The sequence below is a fragment of the Rhinatrema bivittatum genome, chromosome 5 (assembly GCF_901001135.1).
Source record: "Rhinatrema bivittatum chromosome 5, aRhiBiv1.1, whole genome shotgun sequence".
Taxonomy (NCBI): Eukaryota; Metazoa; Chordata; class Amphibia; order Gymnophiona; family Rhinatrematidae; genus Rhinatrema; species Rhinatrema bivittatum.
The window spans coordinates 9,616,625-9,640,800 of record NC_042619.1 but is presented as its reverse complement, the minus strand read 5'-3'; the positions used below and the strand labels follow the sequence as shown (position 1 = coordinate 9,640,800).

Sequence of the window (24,176 nt, the reverse complement as noted above, 5' to 3'; positions counted from 1 at the left end):
GCTCCCTGGGTGAGAAATTGTTACTCAGGATCCAGCACTTGAGATTGCAGGCACTGCAGAGGCAGACCGGGCTTTAATAGCACCAGACCAGAGCTGGGCTTTGGGCTCCCTGTGTGAGAAATTGTTACTCAGGATCCAGCACTTGAGATTGCAGGCAGTGCAGAGGCAGACCGGGCTTTAATAGCACCAGACCAGAGCTGGGCTTTGGGCTCCCTGTGTGAGAAATTGTTACTCAGGATCCAGCACTTGAGATTGCAGGCACTGCAGAGGCAGACCGGGCTTTAATAGCACCAGACCAGAGCTGGGCTTTGGGCTTCCTGTGAGAGAAATTGTTACTCAGGGATCCAGCACTTGAGATTGCAGGCACTGCAGAGGCAGACCGGGCTTTAATAGCACCAGACCAGAGCGGGGCTTTGGGCTCCCTGTGAGAGAAATTGTTACTCAGGATCCAGCACTTGAGATTGCAGGCACTGCAGAGGCAGACCGGGCTTTAATAGCACCAGATCAAAGCTGGGCTTTGGGCTCCCTGGGTGAGAAAATGCACTTTGGGACATTCCTGAGTGGGAGGAGGCGGATCAGGGCTCCCACAAAGGCCTTTTTTTTAGCACTGAGAGGAGGTTTCATGCAGATCACTTGTATGTGCATAATGCAGGGGTTTCTCCCCCTTTGTAAAGCTCTTCCTGCAGCAGCTGTGCAGGAAGTATCTTTCGTAAGGCTCACTATGAAGCTGTGAATGTGTTACCGGAGGATGTGGTCAAGGCAGTTAGCGTAGCTGGGTTTAAAATGGGTTTGGATCTGCGATTTAGGATTGCCCAGCGTGGGAGGCAGGATGTTGGGCTCGATGCACCTTTGGGCTGACCCAGCCTGGCACGTTAAGTCTTGGGCTGCCTACGGGGGGAGGGCCTGGGGTAGGAAGACAGAAAATCTTTGCGGTCTATAACTCATAATGGGTGAGAAAGCTAGGTGCCTAATGAGGCTTTTTGTGTTTGCTTCAAAGCCTTTCATCCTCTCTAAATTCCAATGTTTTCTTGTGTACTTTTCGAGTTCCCTTCACGCACCCTGATTGTGAACTGTTAAGGGAATGCTCCCCTCCTGAGTGTCCTGAATTTTCTCTGGAAGGTTTTATGCCTCCCTTTGATTATTGACTTTGTTTCTCCGATGCAGCCTCCTCCTTCACCTTTGTTTGCTCTGGATCACTGCACAGTATTCACAGAGAAGCATGAGTGTGAACCTTTTAGTGTGAGCGTCTGTCTTTTTATTATTGGCATTTTTACCACGCATGGCTTCAAAGCACAATTACCTTACCAGACACTTCTCATTAAGAATTAGCAATCCATGTAATGCCAGTTTCCTAGTTGGCATTTTAGCAATAAGGGGAACTGGTGGAGCTTATTTAAGTTAACTCTTCCCCAGGCTAACTCTAGGGTCCTGTGATAAGAACGTGAGCCCTCCTGTTCTTCTCTTTGAGGTTCACGGTTACTGGCTAGCAGCCTTTCATGGGCTTTCCTGTCACTTTTGCTGCCCCCAGTGACTGTCGAGTCGCTGCAGGGAGGCACTGGAACAGATGAGATCTGCTCCTGCCCGTGGGCTTCCCCAGAGGGTTCCCAGCTCCCTGTAGAGCATTTGGAGGCTAATTTTCTGGGATTTCCCCTGCTGGGGCAAACATCTGTTCGTGAGTCCCATGGGGGGTGACATCAGTTCCACTTAAAGAGAGAGCTCAGATGTGAGCAGCAGTGAGTAAATAAATGAGACTGTTGGGCCCAACTTGACAGGATCCCGTGGTTTTATCCGAGACTCTCGGGGGAATGTGGAGGAGTTTGGGACGCGAGAGGGCGCTGGAAGCCCCGCTCTGTTGGACCCAGGTTACAGTGACCCCCTTGCACGCTTTTGTTTCAGATGCGGTGTTCGTGGGAAGGCAGGGAATATTTCTTTCAGTAATTCGTCCTCCTGTAGTAGATCTTTGCTCGTTTTCACTGGGTTTTCCGGTTCTGGATCGCAGGCTATTGGAACCTGCTCCCTGGTTCCGCGCTCCGTGTCTCGGAGTAGGGTTTTCTCTGAGGGTTTTGCCTGAGGAGGTGGCTCTCCTGGAGATGATTTTGGGCTGATAGCTCTTTTGTTTGAAGGATTCAGTTAGAGCTTTGGGTCAGAAGAAAGAAGGTGGGATCGTGCAGCTTGGCTGTGCACCATGGGCTTTTGTGTAGGAAGGATGGAAGCTGAAGCTGCCCTGAGGAATCTTCACGTGTTGCAAAGTAACATGCAGACTGCTTAAGAGAGAGGAGGACGATCTCTCCCTCAGTGACCTCCCCACAAGGGGAATTACAGGGAATTTTAGGAGTACACAAGAATGGAAAACATTTGAAATTAAGATGATCAAAGGCTTTTGAAAGAAACACAAATGGGCCGATACAGTACAGTGCGCTCCAACGGAGCGCACTGTTAACCCACCATTGGACGCGCGTTTTCCCTTACCCCTTATTCAGTAAGGGGCGGAAAACGCGCGTCCAACCCGCGGCACCTAATAGCGCCTTCAACATGCAAATGCATGTTGAGGACGCTATTAGGTATTCCTGTGCGATTTAGAAATTAGCGCCTACCCAAAGGTCAGCGCTAATTTCTTCGGGCACTGGGAAAGTGCACAGAAAAGCAATAAAAACTGCTTTTCTATGCACCTCCAACTTAATATCATAGCGATATTAAGTCGGAGGTCCCGAAGGGTAAAAAAAAGTAAAAAAAAAAATTTGAAGTCGGCCGGCGGCTGTCGGGTCGAAAACCGGACGCTCAATTTTGCCGGCGTCCGGTTTCCGAGCCCAAGGCTGTCAGCGGGCTCGAGAACCAACGCCGGCAAAATTGAGCATCAGCTGTCAAACCCGCTGACAGCTGCAGCTCTGGGTCAAAAGGAGGCACTAGGGACGCGCTAGTGTCCCTAGCGCCACCTTTTGCCCGTTTCTACCGCCGGACCTCGTTTGAATACTGTATTGCATGCACAGGCGAGTGGCCTGCTCTCCCGCGGACTTTACTGAATCGGCCCGAAAATAACTTAATAAGGCCATTGCCTTTCTCAGCCATTAGCAGACATATATGAGCCCTTTCAAGTGCCAAATATACCTAAAACTCTCTCAGCGCCTCTGGCCTTCTCTCCCCCATTCCTGAACTGCAATGCTGTGCGCCGAGGTGGAGCCAGTGTACCTGCTCCGGGTCTGGGGGGTGAGAAAGCAGAAGAGTAACTCTGTTCTCTGCCCGGGACTTCCACACACAGGGAAACCTCTGCTCCTGCTCTGCTGAGCCCCAGCGCTGGGAGCTCTCCTGATGGACCTCATGCAGAAGGGTTTGTGTTTCAGGTGCCAGTGACCTTTGAGGACATCGCCGTCTATTTCTCCCAGGAGGAGTGGCAGCGTTTAGAAGAAGGGCAGAAGGAGCTGTACAAGGAGGTGATGAAGGAGAATTATGAGACCCTGAGCTCGCTGGGTAAGGGATCATTTTACAGGTTTATTAGCAGTGAATTCTGAGTGTGAGGGCTCCTGGTGTCACCTGGTGAAAACGTGAGAAAGTGAGCGAGGGCTGCAGGGATCACTTTGCTTCCTGTCCTTTGGAGCATTGGCACACTGGGTGATGTACAGTGTCAGTGAGACTCTCTCTGTCTCCATCTGCTGGCAGGGAGGGAAAGCCCAGGAGTCTGGACTGATCTGGGTGCGTACAGGGAAAGGGGAATTAGTTTTGGACAGCAGCCAACTAGGACATGAATTTTACGATCTCACCTAGAGTACGGTGTTCAGTTCTGGAGCCCGAATCTAAAAAATAATAGAGACAGGATGGAGGCGGTCCAGAGAAGGGTGACCAAAATGGTGAGGGTCAGGATTGTCCAATTTAAAAAGCCACCCTTGTTCACATTATACAAGCCACCTATTTTCTCCCAGTCTTCCAGTTCTTCCTCCAGGTTCGTCTGTATTTGTGAAATTCAAAATTCGGGTGTTTGTGCGACTTCTCTGTATCCTACTTGCGATATCGAACCATACAGTCTGATCACTAGCGCTCAGGTGAGCTCCTACCCGAATATCAGAGGCATTATCCCCATTAGTGAGCACTAGATCGAGGATCACACCCTCCCTCGTGGGTTCCATTATCATTTGTTTGAGCAGAGACCCTTGAAGGGCATCCACTATCTCTCTACTTCTCGGAGATTCTGCAGAGGAGATACTCTGAGCCACATCCAGCAGATTAAAATCTCTGATGAGCAACACTTCTCCCTTCTTTCCTGTCTTTTGGATGTCTTTGACCAGATCTCTGTCCATCTCTTCTGTCTGAGTTGGAGACCTGTAGACCACACCAATGTAAATGGAAGCACCATCTTCCTTTTTTTTTCGGATGGCCCATAATGCTGCTTCTCTACCCCAAGTCCCTTGCATTTCAGTTGCTGGGATATTGTTTTTGACATAAAGAAATACTCCTCCTCCTCCTTTTCTGTCTTCTGTCCTTCCTTAATAAGCTGTAGCCTAGGATGGCCGTATCCCAATCATGAGACTCAGTGAACCAGGTCTCTGTAACGGCAACAATGTCCAAGTCCGCCTCCACCATGAGGGCCTACAGGTCTGGAATTGTATTGCCCAGACGTGTGGTCATAGATTTCCAACTTTTAGCCTTGGTTTGCTGCTTTCCTACTCACCTTTTTGGCTTTCTTGATCTGATTGGATTTTGTTATTTTCTCCTCCAACTTCCTGTATCGCTAGTGGTTATGACAGTCCATTGGCCACCCTCTAGTTTAAATGCGTGCTCTGCATTTCTCACTTATCAGCCTCTTTCCTGCCAAGGACAAAAGTAGATCATTCCTTACTGTATAACATTTTACTACTCCATGCCTCCAATGTAATGAAAACCACTTTCTTCAATTTCTGGTTCAAAAAAAGGAGTAATCTCTATGGCCGAGCCTTTCCTTCCCCGTTCCATGACCAGGTAATATTCCAAAAAGGCAATAGTCTTTCCTATGACTCTAATCTTCTTTCCTCGATTTTGGAAATCTTTCTGTACTTCAAGGATACCATTTCTAGCAAGGGCATTGTTCCCTAGATGGATGATACAAGTGATATCCGAGTCTCTACTTTCTTCTATAATTGCATTGATTATCTGTTGGCATTTCTACTGGCTGAGGAGCCAGGAAGGCATTTGACTGTTGTGTCCCCATCAAAGTGAATTCCCAGTTTGGTTCCTCTGATGACAGTCTCCCAGGAGAAGAAGCTTCCCTTTATGACATTTAATAACGTTTAAGGGTTTCTGGATGCACTGTGTGACTCTATCCCTGTCGGCCACCACTTCATATTCAATTGCTGGAGCTTTTTTGTTATCCAGTGCAAAAAGGTACTATGTAAGGGTAATTTCATCACAAGTCTTATTCTGCCAGAACCCACTGTAATCCTTTGAGTGCTGGGTTTCTGAATTCTGGATGTAATGGCATCCTTGAAGTTCAGAAATATTTCCAAAATCTATGGAAGATTAGACACATGCAGTATCTGAATTTAATCTGCTTTGAAATGTAAAAAGGCAGAATATAAATAAAATTAAAAAATTAAACAGTCTGACTTCTTTGTGAGATTGGCGGTGGGTATTCAGGATGCTGCACAGTTGGGGAAACTGGGTGTCTTGTTCTACCAGAACTCACTGTATACCATTTATTCTTGGGTTTCTGAATCCTCTGTGGAAGCTAGGGGATATATTCTGCATGCTTAAAGAAAGGGGAGGTTTTTAGAAACCTGAACAATTCCTCTTTCAAATGAATCACCTGCTTTTTCATTGCAGACAGCTGAAAGCAAATTGGACAACCCTTTAGTTTCCAAATGGTAGGCTTTGAGACATAAACACCACAAATGTTACACTGGAAAAAAGCCATTCTGCCAATAGTGACTAACTTGCAAATTGTGAGATTTGTTGTCCAAGGAAGAACTATTTAAGAAGAACACAGCCTAGGGGTGGGAGGTGGGGTATAGTTGGAGAGAACAAACATCTCTTGTAGATACTAGCCCTTTATTCTTTAAATTACCAGGCACGGTTACTTAAATACAAACTAAACTATATAGCATACTCCCCGACAGAGCAAGATCCTTGATGAATCTGCAATAGGTCAGAAGCTGCAGAGGCGTAACGTCCCAGTTCATCAAACACCAGACGAACGTCCTGAAGGAAGCAATCCAAATCCAATAGAGGGTCATCTCACTCCCAGAGAGGAGAAGCCCTGTCCAAGGCAGAACCTTCCAGTAGGGACAGGAGGAAGGTAACCTTCATCTTATTAGTAGGGAACAGGGGTGCCTGAAGTGTAAAGTGCATACAACACTGGTTAATAAAGCCCCTGCACTCTAGAGGATCTCCATTGAAGTGTGGAAGAGGGAGTAATCAAAGAACAGGGTTCACCGGTAGTGCAAGAGGTCCTGGTGCAGGCGAGACCATCCATACATGCCGCAAGTCTCTCGAGAACCCGGTACTTGGTCCAAAATGCCTTGTTGCTAAACCCGAATTGCCAACACAGAAAAGGTTTGTAAAGCCGACAGTTCCACCAGTCTATGGCCTTGGCAAACTGTTAGATTTTATGGACCCTTGGGTGGTAGTGACCCACTACCACAGGTGGATGAACACCGCTGAGGGCCAGTCAGGAACTTCACCTGTACCAACTGTCTTCCCCACGTGTTGGGCCTTTGGATGCTGACAACTGGCAGGATTTAGGCAGGTCTCTGGGGTAGAGACAGTCAGCAGACAGCAGGTCTGGTGGGCAGGCGGCAGATCCAGTAAGCGGATGAATGGTCAGGGCAGGCAGCAGGCAGCAGATCCAGAGGGGGGCCAGTTAGGGTCAGAACCTGAACTGATGGCAGAAGCAAGAACGGGTACATCAGGGGCACACAGACAAGGTAGAACCACAAGGCATAGGCAGGGCAGAAGGGTCAAGGCAGGTTTGAAGCAAAACAGCAAACACTGACGCAGCTAAGACAGAGCAGGAACTCAAGAAGCCTGTTGCCAAGGCAAGGAGCAGTAAGAGAAGCGATTATTTAAAGACCATTGCTGCTGCTGTTGGCCTCATGCGACTTCCAAGGGCTGCGCGTAATGCACGAGTCGGCAGCGTGCCCATGCCAACATGTGGGTTGGCGAGAAGCCGCTGCCGCTATCAGTGGCAAGGGAGTGGTGGGGGCCTGGTGAGTCACGATGGAAGCACATTCTAACAGATTCTGTCCCTTGATCCTGGATTCTCCCTTCCTTGGCCTTCTCCCCAGATCTTGGGATTAACTCCCCAATGTATCCTACTGCCTCATTCAGGGCTGGTGCAGGAGTATTTGATGTCCTTGGCGAACCTTCGGTCATGCACCCCCATCCCTGAATTTACCTATGGGTGGCAGCGCCCGCACAGTGCTTCCTCTTACCAGCAGCATTGGCTCCCTCTTTGGCTAAGACATAGCACCCTGCTGGGCTTCACACTGGTAGGATTTTGCCATCCCAATAGTTTGGTGATACAGGAGACTGCTTAGTTTGCCTATTAGAGCAACGGCTCTGCCCTTCTCCCTTTCCTCAATCCCAGAACCTCCTTCCCTCTCCGTACTCTCCTCCCATCACAGATTCCTGATCTTGTCCCCTTCCTCTTATCTTCTCATCTCCTATCCTCTCCATCCCCATTGCTCTGTCTCCTCAAACTCCTCTCTCCTATCCCCAGTCTTTTCACTTTACCTCACCCCATTTCTAGTCTTCCTTCCTTCCCCCCTCTTCTCCCTATTCCTGAGATCTTCTCACTGTATTGATACTTAAGATATTTTTCCTCACCCAATTAAAAAAAATAAATTTACATAGACACAAGCAAGGTTGAAAAAGTACTTAATACATAATATAAAGGATGGCAACGTTTACCAGTGAGCTTCAGAATTTTCTAATTACTGCACAGAATCTACCCCTGGTCTGCAGCAGCAAACTGTGGGACCCTGCCTTACATCTCCTGCTCTGTATTGTCTGACTTTATCAGAGGGAGGGGGCAACAGTATAAGCAGTACCCAGGGGGAGGCAAAAACCTAAATCCATCTCTAGGTGGGACTGCTAATCACTGGAGGGGAGGACATTAAGTAAAACTTTTACAGTAGCATATAATTTAAAAGAGACTATCATCATCATCTATTTATAGCATGATAGAATGTGGAAATTAGGAAGAGAAAAATTAAAAAGGAGCAGTTGCAAGGGTAAAAAGGTAGGACTATTGTTTAAAAATACATTTTGGAAGCCCAGATAAAATGTATTCCATGCATTAAAAAAGATTGAAGGAAGACCAAATGACTGTCGGAATGGTTTCATGGTAAGGTAAAGGAGGCAGTTAAAGCTAAGGGTCATTGTTCAAATAATGAAAAATAGACACAAATGATGAGAATAGGCAAAAGCTGGCCTCATCTCTCAGGTGGAGGAGAATCACAGTTTCTCAGTGAACTGCCCTTCCCTAGACTATTTCTCAATATTCAGTTCTCCACCTGACAAGGTTCTTTGGGTGGGAGGGGTCACAGTATCACAGGTTTTCAGTGTTCCCCATTCTCACTATGACAAGTTTCTTCAGCCATCTCTGCATCTCCAAATATGCAGTCAGATGTCTCAGGTCTGCTTCATAATTCAGCACAATACATCACTCACCTTACACAGTCAGCAGGAGAGGCAAGAGGTGCAGCATAGCTTCCTTGAGATAATGAGGATTGTGTGTATTGAGATGGAGGTAATGATTCACAGAGGGAGCCAGATTATAAAGATGTATTAAAAGGGTTTGCACGACTTATGCAAGACACACAGGGTTTTTGAACTGTGCCTCATTAACCGAGGGTTGGAATAATATTGTCATTGAGATTGGTGAATATTTCTGTACTGCACATATTTCTAAGTCTGAATCTGTGCTAATCACAGCCAGGGTAATAATGCACTTATCTCATCCCTGGAACAGGCTCTCTGACTGTCACCCTGGATATTATATCCCACATTGAGCGAGGGGAAGAGCCGTACATCAGGGAGGAGCCGGGATCAGAGGAAGGAGAAAGAGGAGAAAGCAGCTGCTCCGGTGAGTCCAGGAATAAGAGGGACGGGAGCTGCAGAGACCCCTTCACAAGCCCCTCTGGGGATCTCTTTAATCACTGAGCTGGTTCTGATCTCCCTGCGTATCTTGTACAAGCCTCACTGCTTACACTGCTCTCGCTGTGGCCTTCACCCTTCTTTACACTCCCCTCACTCCCAGCTGTCAGCCTTACAAGATGTGACCCCCCTGTGAGCTATTACTTCTCTTTTAGTCACCACCTCATAGCTATATCACAACCTTCTCTTCCTATTATTTTACCTAAAGAACCATCCTGTGCCCTCTCTTTGGAGTCAGCTTGATCCAGTCCTGGTTTTATCCCATTGCATGCCTGCTCAGTATAAAGCTCCCTGTGTTACTGTTTTACTCTGTACAGGAACAGGAAGTGCTTTAGCTGCCTCTCCTGGTCACTGTTTTAGGTCGTGTCCCAGGATCAGAGGTTCTGTGCTGGAGTCAGGAATCTCCCAGTGGGGAATTCTCTCCATCATTAATTGAAAATCCTTTCTTCCCTGCTCACCCTGACCTCCCCTTACATCAGAGCCCTTCACGTCTCTGGGATGTCTCCAGCAAACAGAATAATGACTTTGTGCTTTTTTTCTTATGTAGGAAATGATCCCAGAAACACTAATCCAGGGAGACATCACCGGGAGCTCACTGATAACGGGGAAGTAAAGAAGATTTTATCAGATAGAGAGAGCGAGGAGACTTCTCCATGTGCTGACTGTGGGAAATACTCGGAAAAGAAGCAAAAGAATTCAACAGGAATCTCGGCCACCAATTGTAATGTGTGTGAGGAAAGTGCCTGTAATATCACAGGTACAAGGGAAGAGCAGAAAAACCAGAGAACAGAACAAAGATGTGCCTGTGATGCATGTGAGATTCACCTCAGGGATCCTGTAACTCTGGAATCACAACAGAGGCCACGCACTGAGGAGAGACCGTCTACATCTACAGACTATGGGAAGACCTTCAGTCTGAAGGGAGAGCTACAGGAAGAAGAGAGAACACACACCGGAAAGGGACATTTTTCATTTGCTGAATGCAGGAATGGTTTCAGTAAGAAACAAGATCTTGTACATTATAAAACCCCTACAGGAAACAGAACATTTCCATGCAGTGAGTGTGATAAATGTTTCATTACAAAATCAAGCCTAACATCTCACAAGAAAATCCACACAGGGGAGAGACCATTTTCATGTATGATGTGTAGTAAAAGCTTTAAGCAGAAGGTAACCCTCATAGACTACCAGAAAATCCACACTGGAGAGAGACTATTTTCATGTACTGAATGTAGTAAAATCTTAAATCAGAAGACACATGACTCATACCACTCTTACCACCAGAAAATCAACACTGGAGAGAGACCTTTTAAATGCATTGAATGTGGTAAAACCTTCACATGGAAGAGAGACTTAAAACATCACCAGAAAATTCACACTAAAGAGAGACCTTTTGAATGCACTGAGTGTAGTAAAACCTTCAAACAGAAGAAAAACCTCACACAACACCAGAAAATCCACACAGGGGAGAAACCCTTTTCATGTACTGAGTGTAGCAAAAGTTTCAATCAGAAGGCACATCTCACAAACCATCAGAAAATCCATACAGGGGAGAGACCATTTTTATGTATTGAGTGTGGTAAAAGTTTCAATCGGAAGGCACATCTCACCCATCACCAGATAATCCACACTGGAGAAAGACCGTTTTCATGTATGGAATGTGGAAAATGCTTCAATCAGAAGACAAGTCTTAGAAATCACAAGAAAATACACACAGAGGAGAGACTATTTTCATGTACTGAGTGTACTAAACGCTTCAATTGGAAGACAACCCTTATAAACCACCAGAAAATCCACACTGGGGAGAGACCATTTTCATGCAACGAGTGTAGTAAATCATTCATTCTGAAGACAACCCTCATAAACCATGAGAAAATTCACACTGAAAAGAGACCATTTTCATGTACTGAGTGTACTAAAAGCTTCAATTGGAAGACAACTTTCATAAACCACCAGAAAATCCACACTGGGGAGCGACCATTTTCATGCACTCAGTGTAATAAAAGGTTCATACTGAAGACAACCCTCATAAACCACCAGAAAATCCACAAAGGGGAGAGCTCGTTTTCATATATTGTGTAGAAAAAGGTTCCGTCAAGACAATCTTACAAAATACCACATAAACTTTGCAATGGAAATATCCTTCAGTATCAAGAGATGTAATCAGAAACCAAGAAAATATGGCAGATTGATACAGAAATAGTCCCAAGCATGTTGGATGCCACTGATCTTATCCAGCATAGCTCTCTGCTTCAACAGCAGGGGGCATGAAGAAAAGATGTTTTATATTCAGACATATACCAACAAGGACTGAATTACATAGTCTGGATAAAACAAATAAGCATGGGTATAGCTTGCTTGTTACGGCGGTTACTACCCCAAATCAAGCTTGATACTTCACTTAGAATACATATCCAGCGCAGCTCACTGCTTCAACAGCAGGGGGAATGAAAGGAGGATGTATATTCAAACAATCAACAAAGACTGAATTCACAGGCTGGATAAACAAGCGTGGGAGTAGCTTGCTTATTACAGCGGTTACTACCCCAAACCAATTAGCTGGATACTTCACTCAGATGCAGCTCCAGCACTGCTATCTACATCGATGGTGGGGGTGGAAGGGAAATAGAACCAAAAAAGATATTTAAAGGGACAAGAGTAACAGAAAAGTATGAAAAAAAAAAAGTGTGAAAGCTTGCTGGGCAGACTGGATGGACCATTTGGTCTTCTTCTGCCGTCATTTCTATGTTTGGATGCATTTTGATATGTTGCTTGTTAAGATTACACCCTATGAACTCCAGAAGGAGGCTCTCTTTGTTACAACGCAAGTACTAAGAAGGACATTAGCAGTAAATTTGAAAGACAGATAATCCCCAGCATGCCATGGCTTACTAATGAGGTTTATTCCTGTAAAGGTATGCACCCGAGAGAAACCCTGTAAAGAGATATGTTTCATCTGCTGAATGTATTAAAAGACTTACTGAAAAGAATTTCCGTAGAGAACCAGAAAATCCACACTAGTGAGAGGCCATTTTCTTGTACTGAGTGTAGTAAAAGGTTCTATTGGATGACATAGCTGAAATTATACCAGACAAGGCACAGTGGTGAGAAACCATTTTTATGTACTGAGTGTGGTTAAATATTCAAATGTGAGAAAACTCCTCACAAGGCACCAGAAAGCAAATACTGATGTGGGTGGTGTGGTGAGAGCAGAGAATAATAGTCTTGCTGCATACCTTACTGCTGCTAATTCTCATTTGGAAAGCATTACTGGATATGCACAGCTTTGTATGGATACATATAAGAGACAGTCCCTTCTCTTTACTGCTTACAATTGCGTTAAGATAAAGTTACATGACTATCAAGAATATGTGAGAAGCAAATTTATTTTTGGGAAGTAGTTAGGTTTTAAAAGCAGTTTAGAAAAGGTGAGTTTTTAATCAGGATTTAAACCATTGTGTTTTTCTCCTTCACTACATTGTCGTCTAGCCTCAGGTTGTCCTAGGTGATTTTAACTTGAAAAGATATCCAGGTAAGAAGCACTGGGAATTTAAGACAAAATAAAAAATAGTAAAGGGGCCTATGGCCCAATTTTGAGCCTTCTGCACAAACTTTGTAGAATGCCCTGTTGGACCATGCACCCCCAATCCCCTTTCAGATTGAATTTAGAAAAGTGTGTAGTCCTCAGATGGTACCCCTCTCCCCTCACAGTCTAAATATGTGTTCCATTGCCTCTCTAACCCGCCCGGACCCTCTTTCCAAAGAAATCACTGCTGGGACTGGGATCTGCCCTTACCCGCTCCTGGTTATGGTCCAGCATAGCTTCTGTCACACAGATTAGGCTTCCAGTGCTAGACATAAGACTGATTTTGGAGCGGATCTGCCTGGCGAAATCCCCAAGGATATCAGCAGGTCTATCTGACAGCAGCTCAGCATGGAAACTCTTTGGACCATGGAGTTTGCCTACATTCCTAATCTCTTTAACTTCTCTCCTTGACTGATTCCTCTGAGGAATCTGCTTCAGTTTCTGCTCTCGGTCTTGGAGATTATCTTTTCTCCCATATGCCTGGCACAGTAGCTGTGGTAGTGGTGTTTGGCCTTCTGCTCATCCCCTCCTATAGGTTTCAACCCATTTTTCCATTTCAATCTCACTCAAAAATTTTGGCAAAGGAATTTGGATTTTGTGGATTGGGTGGTGGAATTTCAGTGTCTGAGAGATCCCTGTTTGGGTTTTACTGATTAAGTTTTTTTTCAAATGTGTATTAATTCAGTTTCACAGAGAACAAGATAAAAACAGCATCTATAGCACATGAAACATACAAAAATATTGCCAAAGATGTAAAATTCAAAAGCAAACAGTAAAAAAAAATGCACTGAAAAATCACCATAATATATAAAGTGTTACATAACAGACCTGTATATTAACAGCAAATGGGAAGAGGTTTGACCAGAAAGATGAAAGTTGAAAAGTGCAATCAACTTGTCTTCAACCTGATAACCAATTTTTTATTTTTAAGCATTTTCAAATATAACAAGAAGAAGCCACTTGTTGTGGAAAAAACGATAAGCTGCAATCGTCTAGACAATAAGCAAATACACTGTTTATCTGATAATTAGGTAATATGGGGGGCCAGGTGTATACAGAGCGATTATATAGAAAAAGAAACATATTCACTTAAAGAAACTTAGAGAACCACCAGAAAACATAATCACTCCCCCATACCTAATATAGGAGATCCTTAGGTGTGAGAATCCAAAAAAGCTTGTAGTTGCGATGGCTCAAAAAAGATGTAAATAGAATTGGAATGTTTCACTGTGCACTTACAGGGATATTTCCAAACAAACGTATCCCCTCTAGATAATACCTCTGGACGCCTATTAAGGAATTTCTTCCTTCGGTCTTGAGACACTCTACATATATAGGGATACATCCATATTTTATCTCCATGAAGTAACAATAAGCGATTGCGCATAAAAAGTCGTAATCCTGAATTTCTAGCAGATGGAAAGGCAAAGGATACGAACAAAGTATTCCCTTCATTCGGGTTGTTCATATTCCTCATCCCACCCCTATCAATCACCCCAGGTAATTCAGACAGTATTCCAATCTGTTAGTTAAGTTAAACTGTTTCAACGTATACCAACATAAGTTCCAATCTGTTAATTAAGGTTCTTTGTTACTATGTAAGAATAATCAGGCACCGTTGTCATATTATTCCATGAGTTAATATGTAAACCGATGTGATATGCCATATAGAATGTCGGTATAAATAAATAAAATAAATAACTAAAGTTGCCCTTTTTAGTATGGTAGTCTCCGATAGACGACTCCAAAAATTCCGTCAAATTCAGTGAAACATCCACGGGTTGATTCCCAGGTTCAACATCCTCCTTAATAGGAAGATAGTAGATCTTAAATATCACTGGTGACATTTTCAAATTATGTATAAGATTGGCTTAAACATCTCATAAAGTGAAATCAGCTTTACATAAGGAAAGGTAAAAACCCTTAAATTTAAAGATTCCAGGGAGTTCTCAATATTTTCCAATTTTTTTTGCTTGTACAGTTTTCGATTGGACACATTTATATTGAAAAGACTCTTAAAGTTGTAAGGCGAGATTCCAAAAGTTCCAGCTTTGTAGAATGAGAAATAATTGTACTTTCAGTTGTAAGGACACGGTGGTTTGTGTGCAAAGTAGTCAAGTTAGATATTGCGGATTCCAGAGCTATCAAGGCAGTCCATAAAGAGTCCATAGTTATCACAGCAGGGGGGAGGAAACAACCGGGGCCTATCCTGGGCTCATACCTCTCATCTCGTGACCATTGGCTCTGGTTAAGGAAGAAGGGTCCCAAGATTGTATTGGAGAAGTAGGCCTCAACTGCAGTGGGAGTGTAACACTCCCTACGGCACCTTCCCCGCTTCCCTCCCCGGCGTTTTCAGTCTGCCGTTCCAGAGCAGGCTGCTTGGATGATCGGTGAAGCAGCACAAGGAAGAGAAGGGAGTATTCGGGGCACCGGGACTTAAAGATATCCCTTCAGCCAGCAGCGCTGACACTCGCTTCGTTTCTGCGACCACAGCGGCCCCCTCCACTGGCGCAGATTCTGGTGGTGCCGCGAAGAATGACTCCGTCCAGGGCTGATGGCATTCCGATAAGGGAGGAGAGGTGGAAATATCCCTTAATCTAGCTTTGCGCTTGGTATGAGGCATTTTTCTTTCAGGAAAAAGAGGTTAAGAAAAGCGCAATCCGGAGAGAGCCTCTTCAGCTTGCGTCTCTAACGGCGGCCATCTTGCCCCTCTCCAGGTCCAATCTGATAACCATTGATGCAGTCCCCTATATTTAACTGCCACCAGTTTTTCATGTTTATAATAAGGGCACACCAAAGGGTTTTGGTGGGTTTTGATACTACAGGAAACTTCCTTCAGTTTGGAAATTAAAAATGGAGCAAGATCGTGTGTTGTCTGGCCATAAGAGCCATCTTGAGAAATTGGAAGATGAGACACAATGATTTGTTTAGGGAATGGATGGATCTGATTTGTCTTATGGCATTTTATGAAGAGATGATTGCCAAATTTCAGGAGAAATCCTGAGGTTTTCAAAAATTTGGGGGCAAATTTTTAAAATGTAAGGGCCCGATTTACTTACCATTTTTCCCATAGACGCAAAACGGAAGAAAACCTTTAGCAAATGAGCCCCTAAGAGAGATGACTATTTCCTTGGTGTTATGGAGACATGAATGAAGATACGGAGCTGAAGGCTGATTGGCAGGGTTGGTGCAAGAGTAGTTGGCACCCTAGCTGAACCTTTGGTCATGCACCCCCCTCTGCTCTCTTCTTTGGAAGTAGTGGCTTCCCTTCTGGGCCTCATGCTGGTGGAAGTTTGACGCTCCCAAAAGTTTGGCAGTCTGTGCAACCTCCTAGCTTGCCCAATGGAAGCATTGGCCCAGTTTATTGACCAATGTTACAATAATAGGTTTTCTCCTAAAAGTTGGGTGGGTGAATGAAAGGAATTAGGGATACAATTAAACTCTGGAATTTGTTTCCAGAGGATGTGGTTAGTGCAGTTAGTGTAGCTGTGTTTAAAAAAGAATTGGATAAATTCTTGGAGGAGAAGTCCATTACCTGCTATTAATTAAGATGACTTAGAAAATAGCCACTGCTATTACTAGCAACAGTAACATGGGATGGACTTAGTGTTTGGATGCTTGCCAGGTTCTTATGGCCTGGATTGGCCACTGTTGGAAACAGGATGCTGGGCTTGATGGACCCTTGGTCTGACCCAGTACAGCATGTTCTTATGGGTTGGGTTTTGGAGACCATTAAAAATGGAAAGAAGAACTGTTGCCAGAATTAAAAATGTATATCGTGAATTGTTTCTTCAATAAAATTTTGTATTACAAAAGAGCTATCTAGGTATAGGAGAAGAACAAGTCTCCAGTGTGTATTTATGTTTCTTTATTACACTGCCCCCCTGTGTCATCTTGCAGTATTGCTTAGCTTAGATTTACTGAAGGGGGTAAGTCCTTTACCCTGACTGGTTATTGTTAGCTGTTTTGAACTTCCTAATTGGACCTGTTCCTGTTCTGTCCTCTCTCTGTGTTCTTTCCCCCTTTCTATAGGTCCCTTAGCCCAAAGCAGCAGGGGAGAGTTTTGCCTGGAACGATTTTCAGTTTGGTAAAGGGCTCTTCGCAAGCTAACGACTCATTCTGAAGTCTTCAGCCACAGGCTCCTGAGAAAGGCATCGGTTTTTTTATCACACACACACTCATTCATCCACTGCTTCTAGTACAGCTGCAGTTACTGGGGCCTCTGGAGAAAACTCATCAGCTGTACCAGGAGTCGGGAGTCTGTGCTGTGATAGGTCTGTGATAGTAGTGCTTCACAAGGGAGAGTTTCTGGCATCTCTGGATCTAACGGAAGCATATCTGCATATTCCCATTCATCCAGATTCACAGCATTTTCAGTTTCAGGCCTTTTCTTTCAGGTTGACCAAGGTGATGGTGGTGGCAGCGGCTCTCCATCAGGAAGGTGTTCAGGTGCATCCTTATCTGGACAACTGACAGCGAGAAGTCGGAGATTCTTTGTTGCTGGGTAATTCAGAAGGTTCTCGCCATTCTCCAGTCACTCGGCTGGGTTGTGAATTTGGTGAAGAGTTCACCTGTTGCCGACGCAGTCCCTGGAGTATCTGGGAGCTCGGTTCGACACTCTAGCAGGCAAAGTGTATCTCACAGAGGAGCATGTTCTGAAACTGAAAGGGCAGATTCAGTGCTTATTGAGTTTACAGATGCCCAAGCTCCGGGATTATTTACATGTTCTGGGCTCTATGGCTTCAACTCTGGATTTGGTACCGTGGGCGTTTATGCATATGAGACTGTTATAGAGGGGTCTTTAGGCTCGGTGGAACCCAGTCTCAGAGGAGTTTTAGCTTCCTTTTGCCACTTGAGAATGTCGCACAGGAGAGTCTATCCTGGTGGCTTCTAAGTTCCAATCTGATTCGGGGTGTGGACCTTGAGGTTTTGGATTGGGTGGTGGTTACTACCAATGCCAGTCTCTCTTGTCAGGGAGCAATTTGTCAGCATCTGTCAGCTCAGAGTTGCTGGTCCGTGACAGAATCTGCGTGGTCTATCAATTGTTTGGAGACCAGAGCCTTTCTACTTAGCTGTTGGTAAGGGGTCGATCGGTGAAAGTCCTATTGGACAATGCGACAACAGTGGCTTATATCAATTGGCAAGGTGGAACCAAGAGTCTAGCAGTGGCCCAGGAAGCTCAAGAGTTGATCCTTTAGGCGAACAACGCCTGGAGTAACTAGTGGCGTCATACATCACCGGAGTCAAGTACATTCAAGTGGATTATTTGAGTCACATGGTGTTATATCCGGGCGAGTGGGAGTTGTCGGAATCCGTGATGCAGCTCATTTGCGAGAGGTTGGGCTCCTCCCATGTGTATTTAATGGCGGCTCATCCGAATTCCAAGGCATTTCGGTTTTTCAGTCAGAGAAGAGAGCACAGGGCTGAGGGCGTCGATGCGCTGGTACTTCCTTGGCTTTGGGAGGTTCTACTTTGTCTTTCCCCCCTGGCCTCTTGTGGGCAAGGTGTTGCACCGAATAGAAAAGCATCAGGGCGAAGTGGTCTTGGTAGCCCCGGAATGGCCTCATTTTCCATGGTTCGCAGATCTAATCAACTTGACCATGGACTGTCTGATTCACTTCAATCACCTAGCAGGCCTTCGTCAAGGACCCATATTTTCAAACCAAGCTGCTCACTTTTGTCTAGCACCATGGCTTTTGAGAGCCGGTGATTGAGACGTAAGGGTTATCCTGAGGCAGTCATTGCAACATTGTTGCAGGCCAGGAGAAAATCTACTAATCTTTCTTACATGCGGGTATGGAAGGTTTTTGAGTCCTGGTGTTCAGCTAAAGGCATTCAGCCTCTCAAGTCTTCAGTCCTTGATGTTTTGTCCTTTCTGCGAGAAGGTCTGACCAGAGGGTTGTTTTGGAGCTCTGGGTTGTCTTCGTGGCAAAATAGAAGATTCTACTATTTCTGCTCATCTGGATGTGATTCTGTTCCTCAGAGGGACTAAAAATTTGCGTCCGCCGGTATTGAAAGTTTGTCCATCCTAGAATCTTAATCTTGTCCTTAGAGGTTTGTGCGTGGCTCCCTTTGAACTGCTCAGAAGGGCGACGCTTAAGGACTTGACTCTTATGATTGTTTTTTTTCTGGTCGCCATATGTTCATGTAGGAGAATATCTGAGTTATGAGCTTTGTCTTCCCGTTATCCATTCCTTCAGATTTCAGACTTGGGCATATCATTGAGGACTGTACCTTCCTTTTTACCAAAAATGGTATCGGCATTTCACGTAAATCAGTCAGTGGAGCTTCCGGCCTTTTCTGAGGTGGATGCATCTGCTCCCCATGTGAGGGAGCTCAAATTGTTGGATGTGAGGAGAGCTTTGATGAGGTATCTCAAGGTAACTAATGATTTCAGAAGGTCGGATCACCTCTTCGTTCTGTGGAGCAGTCCAAATAGAGGTTTGAAGGCATCTAAGATTACTATTGCAAGATGGCTTAAGGAGGCTGTTAGATCCACTTACATTACGAAGAGTCGTCCGGTACCTGAGGGTTTGCGTGCTCATTCTATGCGTTCTCAGGCGGCCTTGTGGGCGGCGGCTCAGCTAATTTCTCTGCAGGAGATTGCAGAGCAGCGACGTGGAAGTCACTACATATTTTTGCAAGGCACTATTGTCTGGATGTGGAGGATGCGGGGTCCCCATCTTTTGGCACGAGTGTTCTGCGAGCAGGACTCTCCAGGTCCCACCCTGAGTAGGAAGTTTTGGTACATCCCAGGAACCTGGACTGATCTGGGTTCGTACAGGGAAAGGAAAATTGTTTCTTACCTGCTAATTTTCGTTCCTGTAGTACCACAGATTAGTCCAGAACCCGCCCGTTCGGTTGAGGGGGAGACTTGTCCACTCATTTTATTTTGATATTTTATTTATTTATATATTTAAAAGATTTTATATACCGTCATTCATGGTTACATCACAACGGTGTACAATATGTCTGCATCTAAAACAAAGATATTCACATAAAAATACAACATTAAAACATCTAAAATACAAGTCAATTAGTATACAGTTTTAAGTTATACTGAAAACATTACTCTTAAGGGCTGACTGCAAAGGCTTGCTCAAAGAGCCAAGTTTTCAATCCTTTCTCAAATTTCTTGAACTCTGTTTCAAGCCGTAACTCAGCTGGTAGGGTGTTCCATGTGTTTGGGCCTGCTATGGAGATAACTCTTTTCCGTACTAACGCTAGGTGTGCAGTATTTATTGAAGGAACAGAAAGCAGTCCTTTATTAACGGATCTTAAGGAATGGTGTGGCGTGTGCATATGTATGGAAAAATTTAACTAGTCTGTCTTATGAGCGTAAATAGCCTTATGAATGATACAGCAGGTTTTGTACAGAATCCTTTGAGAAATGGGAAGCCAGTGCAGGCTAATCAGAATTGGGGTGATGTGTTCTCGCCTGTTACAATTTGTTAATACCCGTGCAGCCGCGTTCTGCAGCACCTGTAATGGTCGCAATGTTGACTGTGGAAGTCCTAATAAAAGAGAGTTGCAATAATCTAGTGATGATAATATGAAGGCCTGTAATACGGATCGAAGATCATTAAAGTCTAATAGTGGTTTTAGACGTCTAAGGACTTAAAGTTTATAGTATCCATCTCTTAGTTTCATAGAGATATGCTTTTTAAAACTCAGTTCACAGTCTATCGTTATCCCTAGGTCTTTGACTGAGTCAGCTAGTTCAATTCTGACATTATGCGATAAGGAAAAACCTTTTTTGATATCAGGCTTAGATTTTCTTTCAAGGAGGATAATTTCAGGTTTTTCCATGTTAATGGCAAGTTTCATGTGTGTTAATAACTGTTTAATTGCAGTTAGGTAAATATTTGTTTCTTTAAAGGTTTGTTCAAGGGTGTCGACAATGGGAATAAGAATCTGTATATCGTCGGCGTAGACGTAGAAATTCAAACTGAGCCCAGCTAGAAGGTGGCAGACTGGCAAAAGATAGATGTTAAATAAAGTAGCTGATAACGCCGAGCCTTGCGGAACTCCCGTATTGAGCTCACATCTATCTGAGATTGATTTGCCTATTTTGATAGCATTGAATACAGTATTGTTGAGCAATGTTTTGAAGTTTTGAAAGTGTTGGTGGTTTTTGCCTGGGTACAGGTCAATACCGAGGGACTGCAACATTGGTTCTGAGTCGTCCTCCCTGGAGTTTCATGACATGACCCTTAGTTCTATTGATTTTTTTCCAATGGAAAATATTTGATGATTGTGCATCATTAAACCTTTCAGGTATCTGAAGGTCTGTATCCTATCTCCCCCGCACCTCCTCTCTTCCAGCGTGTACTTATTCAGATCCTTCAGCCTCTCCTCATAAGTCATTTGATGGAGACCCCTCACCATTCTGGTTGCCCTTCTCTGTACCTCCTCCATCCTGTCTCTCTCTCCCTTTTTGAGACACAGGTTCCAGAACTGAACACAGTACACCAGGTGAGGCCTCACCAGGGACCTGTACAAGGGGATTATCACCTTTTTTTTTCTTACCGGTTATTCCTGTCTCAGTGCAGCCCAGCATTCTTCTGGCTTTAGCTATCGCCTTGTCACATTGCTTCGCCGTCTTCAGGTCTCCAGATCCTATTACCCCAACATCTCTCTCCTGCTCCGTGCACATCAGCCCTTCACCCCCCATCACATATGGCTCTTTTGGATTACCGCACCCCAGATGCAGGACTCTGCCCTTCTTGGCATTGACGTTAATTGAGGGGCTTGCAGGATGAAGAACCAGAGGGACGTTGAACATCTGAAAATCGACTGGACAAACTGGTTTTTTCCCTCGCGCGAGCGTGTTTTAATATCCGTATGTACGTGCGCGTAAAAGCCGCTAGAGCCCTAGCAGAATTACAAACGGGGCATGTACTCAAGCCACTTCCCAAGATCACTGGCCCACATCCGCACTGGAAGGGCATTTTAAATGCTAATGTGCGTCCTTGCGCAGAGGATATAAAACTGCAGTGCATCTCCGCTCGTGCGCCGATACACGCGTTTATGGGCGCATGCATGTGAATCAAATACCTCCAGTCTATGGTATCCCCCTATATTCTGACCTCCTCTCCTGAATGTTGTTCTTATTAAAATGTTGCCTTTATCTGTTGGAACTTGTCAATTATCAATTGGTTTAATTTTATTATTATTTAATCAGTTTGCAATTCTGTATTTTCTTTGCCTTGCCTTAGTTTCTGTTTTCCCTTCCCCTATTCCCTTGTTATTATGTATTTTCCACGCTTTTGTTATTATGTGAACCGGCATGATGTGTCTTTCTAATGCCGGTATATGAAAGTTATTAAATAAATAAATAAAGGTTCCTTTTTAAAATGAGCTACAAGCTACCTATTCTTACATGATAGAAACAAGAAGATCTCAGGGTGAGAATAAACCGTTTAAAATTAAAACTATGAACTCTTTAGTACTTTTCTGATATTTAGTATTTGAGAGTTTGGGAATTCTTTCTAAGTTCTCAGTGTAAGGAAATAGAAAAGAAATACAGAACAGTGCAAAGATTCTGTAAGGCTTTCGGCTGATGTTACAGTAAATTATTTAATAGGAATTTCTAACAGTTTAAAAATGAAAGTGAATTGAAGGTGCTTAATGCTTTATTTAGCCTTTTCCCTGTATTCACCTTCACCTCAGCCACCACAGCTCTATTCTTTCAGGCACAGAGTGGGAATCATTGACAGTTATAAAGAGGTTTTCCTGCTCCTTCTTTTGTGGGAAGTCTCTGATTTCCTCTCCCAGCTCTGGGAAATGTGCATCTCTGATCTCTTTGTATCTGCACAGCACAGGAGGAAATGCATTTCTGTTTCTCTTTCTCCAGGGTTGCACTGCAGGCAGATTCGGGCTCCTTGGGGTTTGCAGTTTCGGTTTTGCCTGCAGCTTTCTGTTTCCAGTCTGTGATCATTTATTCTGTATTGGGTGAGGGTCTCCCTGTTTCTTGCATTTGGGGCTGAGGTGAGGTCTCTGCTCCCTGTAGTTTCTGTGGGAGGATCTGTAGCAGCCCAGCTTGTTCTGCTTCCCAGTCTGCTCCTCCCTCCCCACTCTCCTCCCCCTCTGTCATCAGTGAGCACCTCCCTCCCCACGCTCCTCCCCCTCTGTCATCAGTGAGCACCTCCCTCCCCACTCTCCCCCCCCCTTCTGTCATCAGTGAGCACCTCCCTCCCCACTCTCCTCCCCCTCTGTCATCAGTGAGCGCCTCCCTCCCCACTCTCCTCCCTTTCTGTCATCAGTGAGCGCCTCCCTCCCCACTCTCCTCCCCCCTCTGTCATCAGTGAGCACCTCCCTCCCCACTCTCCTCCCCCTCTGTCATCAGTGAGCGCCTCCCTCCCCACTCTCCTCCCCCTCTGTCATCAGTGAGCGCCGGCAGGAGGAGGAGGGGGAGGAGCTGCTGTGGTTGTAGGGAAAGAGCCCGGCAAGGAAGGGAGGAAAGAGACTTTCTCTCCTGCAAGAGAGGAGCCCCCAAGGCGTTTCTAATCTGCTTCAGGGACCCCCAGAGAGAGGAGAATGCCTGCAGGAGCTGCTGCTCAGGTAGGAGATTGCAGGCAGTGCAGAGGCAGACCGTGCTTTAATAGCACCAGACCAGAGCTGGGCTTTGGGCTCCCTGTGAGAGAAATTGTTACTCAGGGATCCAGCACTTGAGATTGCAGGCACTGCAGAGGCAGACCAGGCTTTAATAGCACCAGACCAGAGCTGGGCTTTGGGCTCCCTGTGAGAGAAATTGTTACTCAGGGATCCAGCACTTGAGATTGCAGGCACTGCAGAGGCAGACCGGGCTTTAATAGCACCAGACCAGAGCTGGGCTTTGGGCTCCCTGGGTGAGAAATTGTTACTCAGGATCCAGCACTTCAGATTGCAGGCACTGCAGAGGCAGACCGGGCTTTAATAGCACCAGACCAGAGCGGGGCTTTGGGCTCCCTGTGAGAGAAATTGTTACTCAGGGATCCAGCACTTGAGATTGCAGGCACTGCAGAGGCAGACCAGGCTTTAATAGCACCAGACCAGAGCTGGGCTTTGGGCTCCCTGTGAGAGAAATTGTTACTCAGGGATCCAGCACTTGAGATTGCAGGCACTGCAGAGGCAGACCGGGCTTTAATAGCACCAGACCAGAGCTGGGCTTTGGGCTCCCTGGGTGAGAAATTGTTACTCAGGATCCAGCACTTGAGATTGCAGGCACTGCAGAGGCAGCCCGGGCTTTAATAGCACCAGACCAGAGCTGGGCTTTGGGCTCCCTGGGAGAGAAATTGTTACTCAGGGATGCAGCACTTGAGATTGCAGGCAGTGCAGAGGCAGACCGGGCTTTAATAGCACCAGACCAGAGCTGGGCTTTGGGCTCCCTGTGAGAGAAATTGTTACTCAGGATCCAGCACTTGAGATTGCAGGCAGTGCAGAGGCAGACCGGGCTTTAATAGCACCAGACCAGAGCTGGGCTTTGGGC

The 24,176-nt window shown here is 45.3% G+C and overlaps 1 protein-coding gene across 1 annotated transcript; it reads left to right on the top strand.

The window, feature by feature from the left end:
- The first annotated feature begins 3,411 nt into the window (after nt 1-3,411).
- Nucleotides 3,412-11,462, top strand: LOC115091782 (gastrula zinc finger protein XlCGF26.1-like). Its single transcript, XM_029601991.1, has 3 exons — nt 3,412-3,465; nt 8,936-9,049; nt 9,668-11,462. Exons 1-3 carry the CDS (start codon nt 3,432-3,434, stop codon nt 11,200-11,202), a joined length of 1,683 nt encoding a protein of 560 aa, XP_029457851.1. The 5' UTR covers nt 3,412-3,431; the 3' UTR covers nt 11,203-11,462.
- Nucleotides 11,463-24,176: the final 12,714 nt, after the last annotated feature.

Bases quoted from the DNA above. Each gene is read 5' to 3' on its own strand.
- LOC115091782 (XM_029601991.1), top strand. From the start codon at position 3,432: ATGAAGGAGAATTATGAGACCCTGAGCTCGCTGG. The intron at 3,466-8,935 runs GTAAGGGATCAT...TCCCTGGAACAG, and splicing joins TGAGACCCTGAGCTCGCTGG to GCTCTCTGACTGTCACCCTG. The intron at 9,050-9,667 runs GTGAGTCCAGGA...TTTCTTATGTAG, and splicing joins AGGAGAAAGCAGCTGCTCCG to GAAATGATCCCAGAAACACT.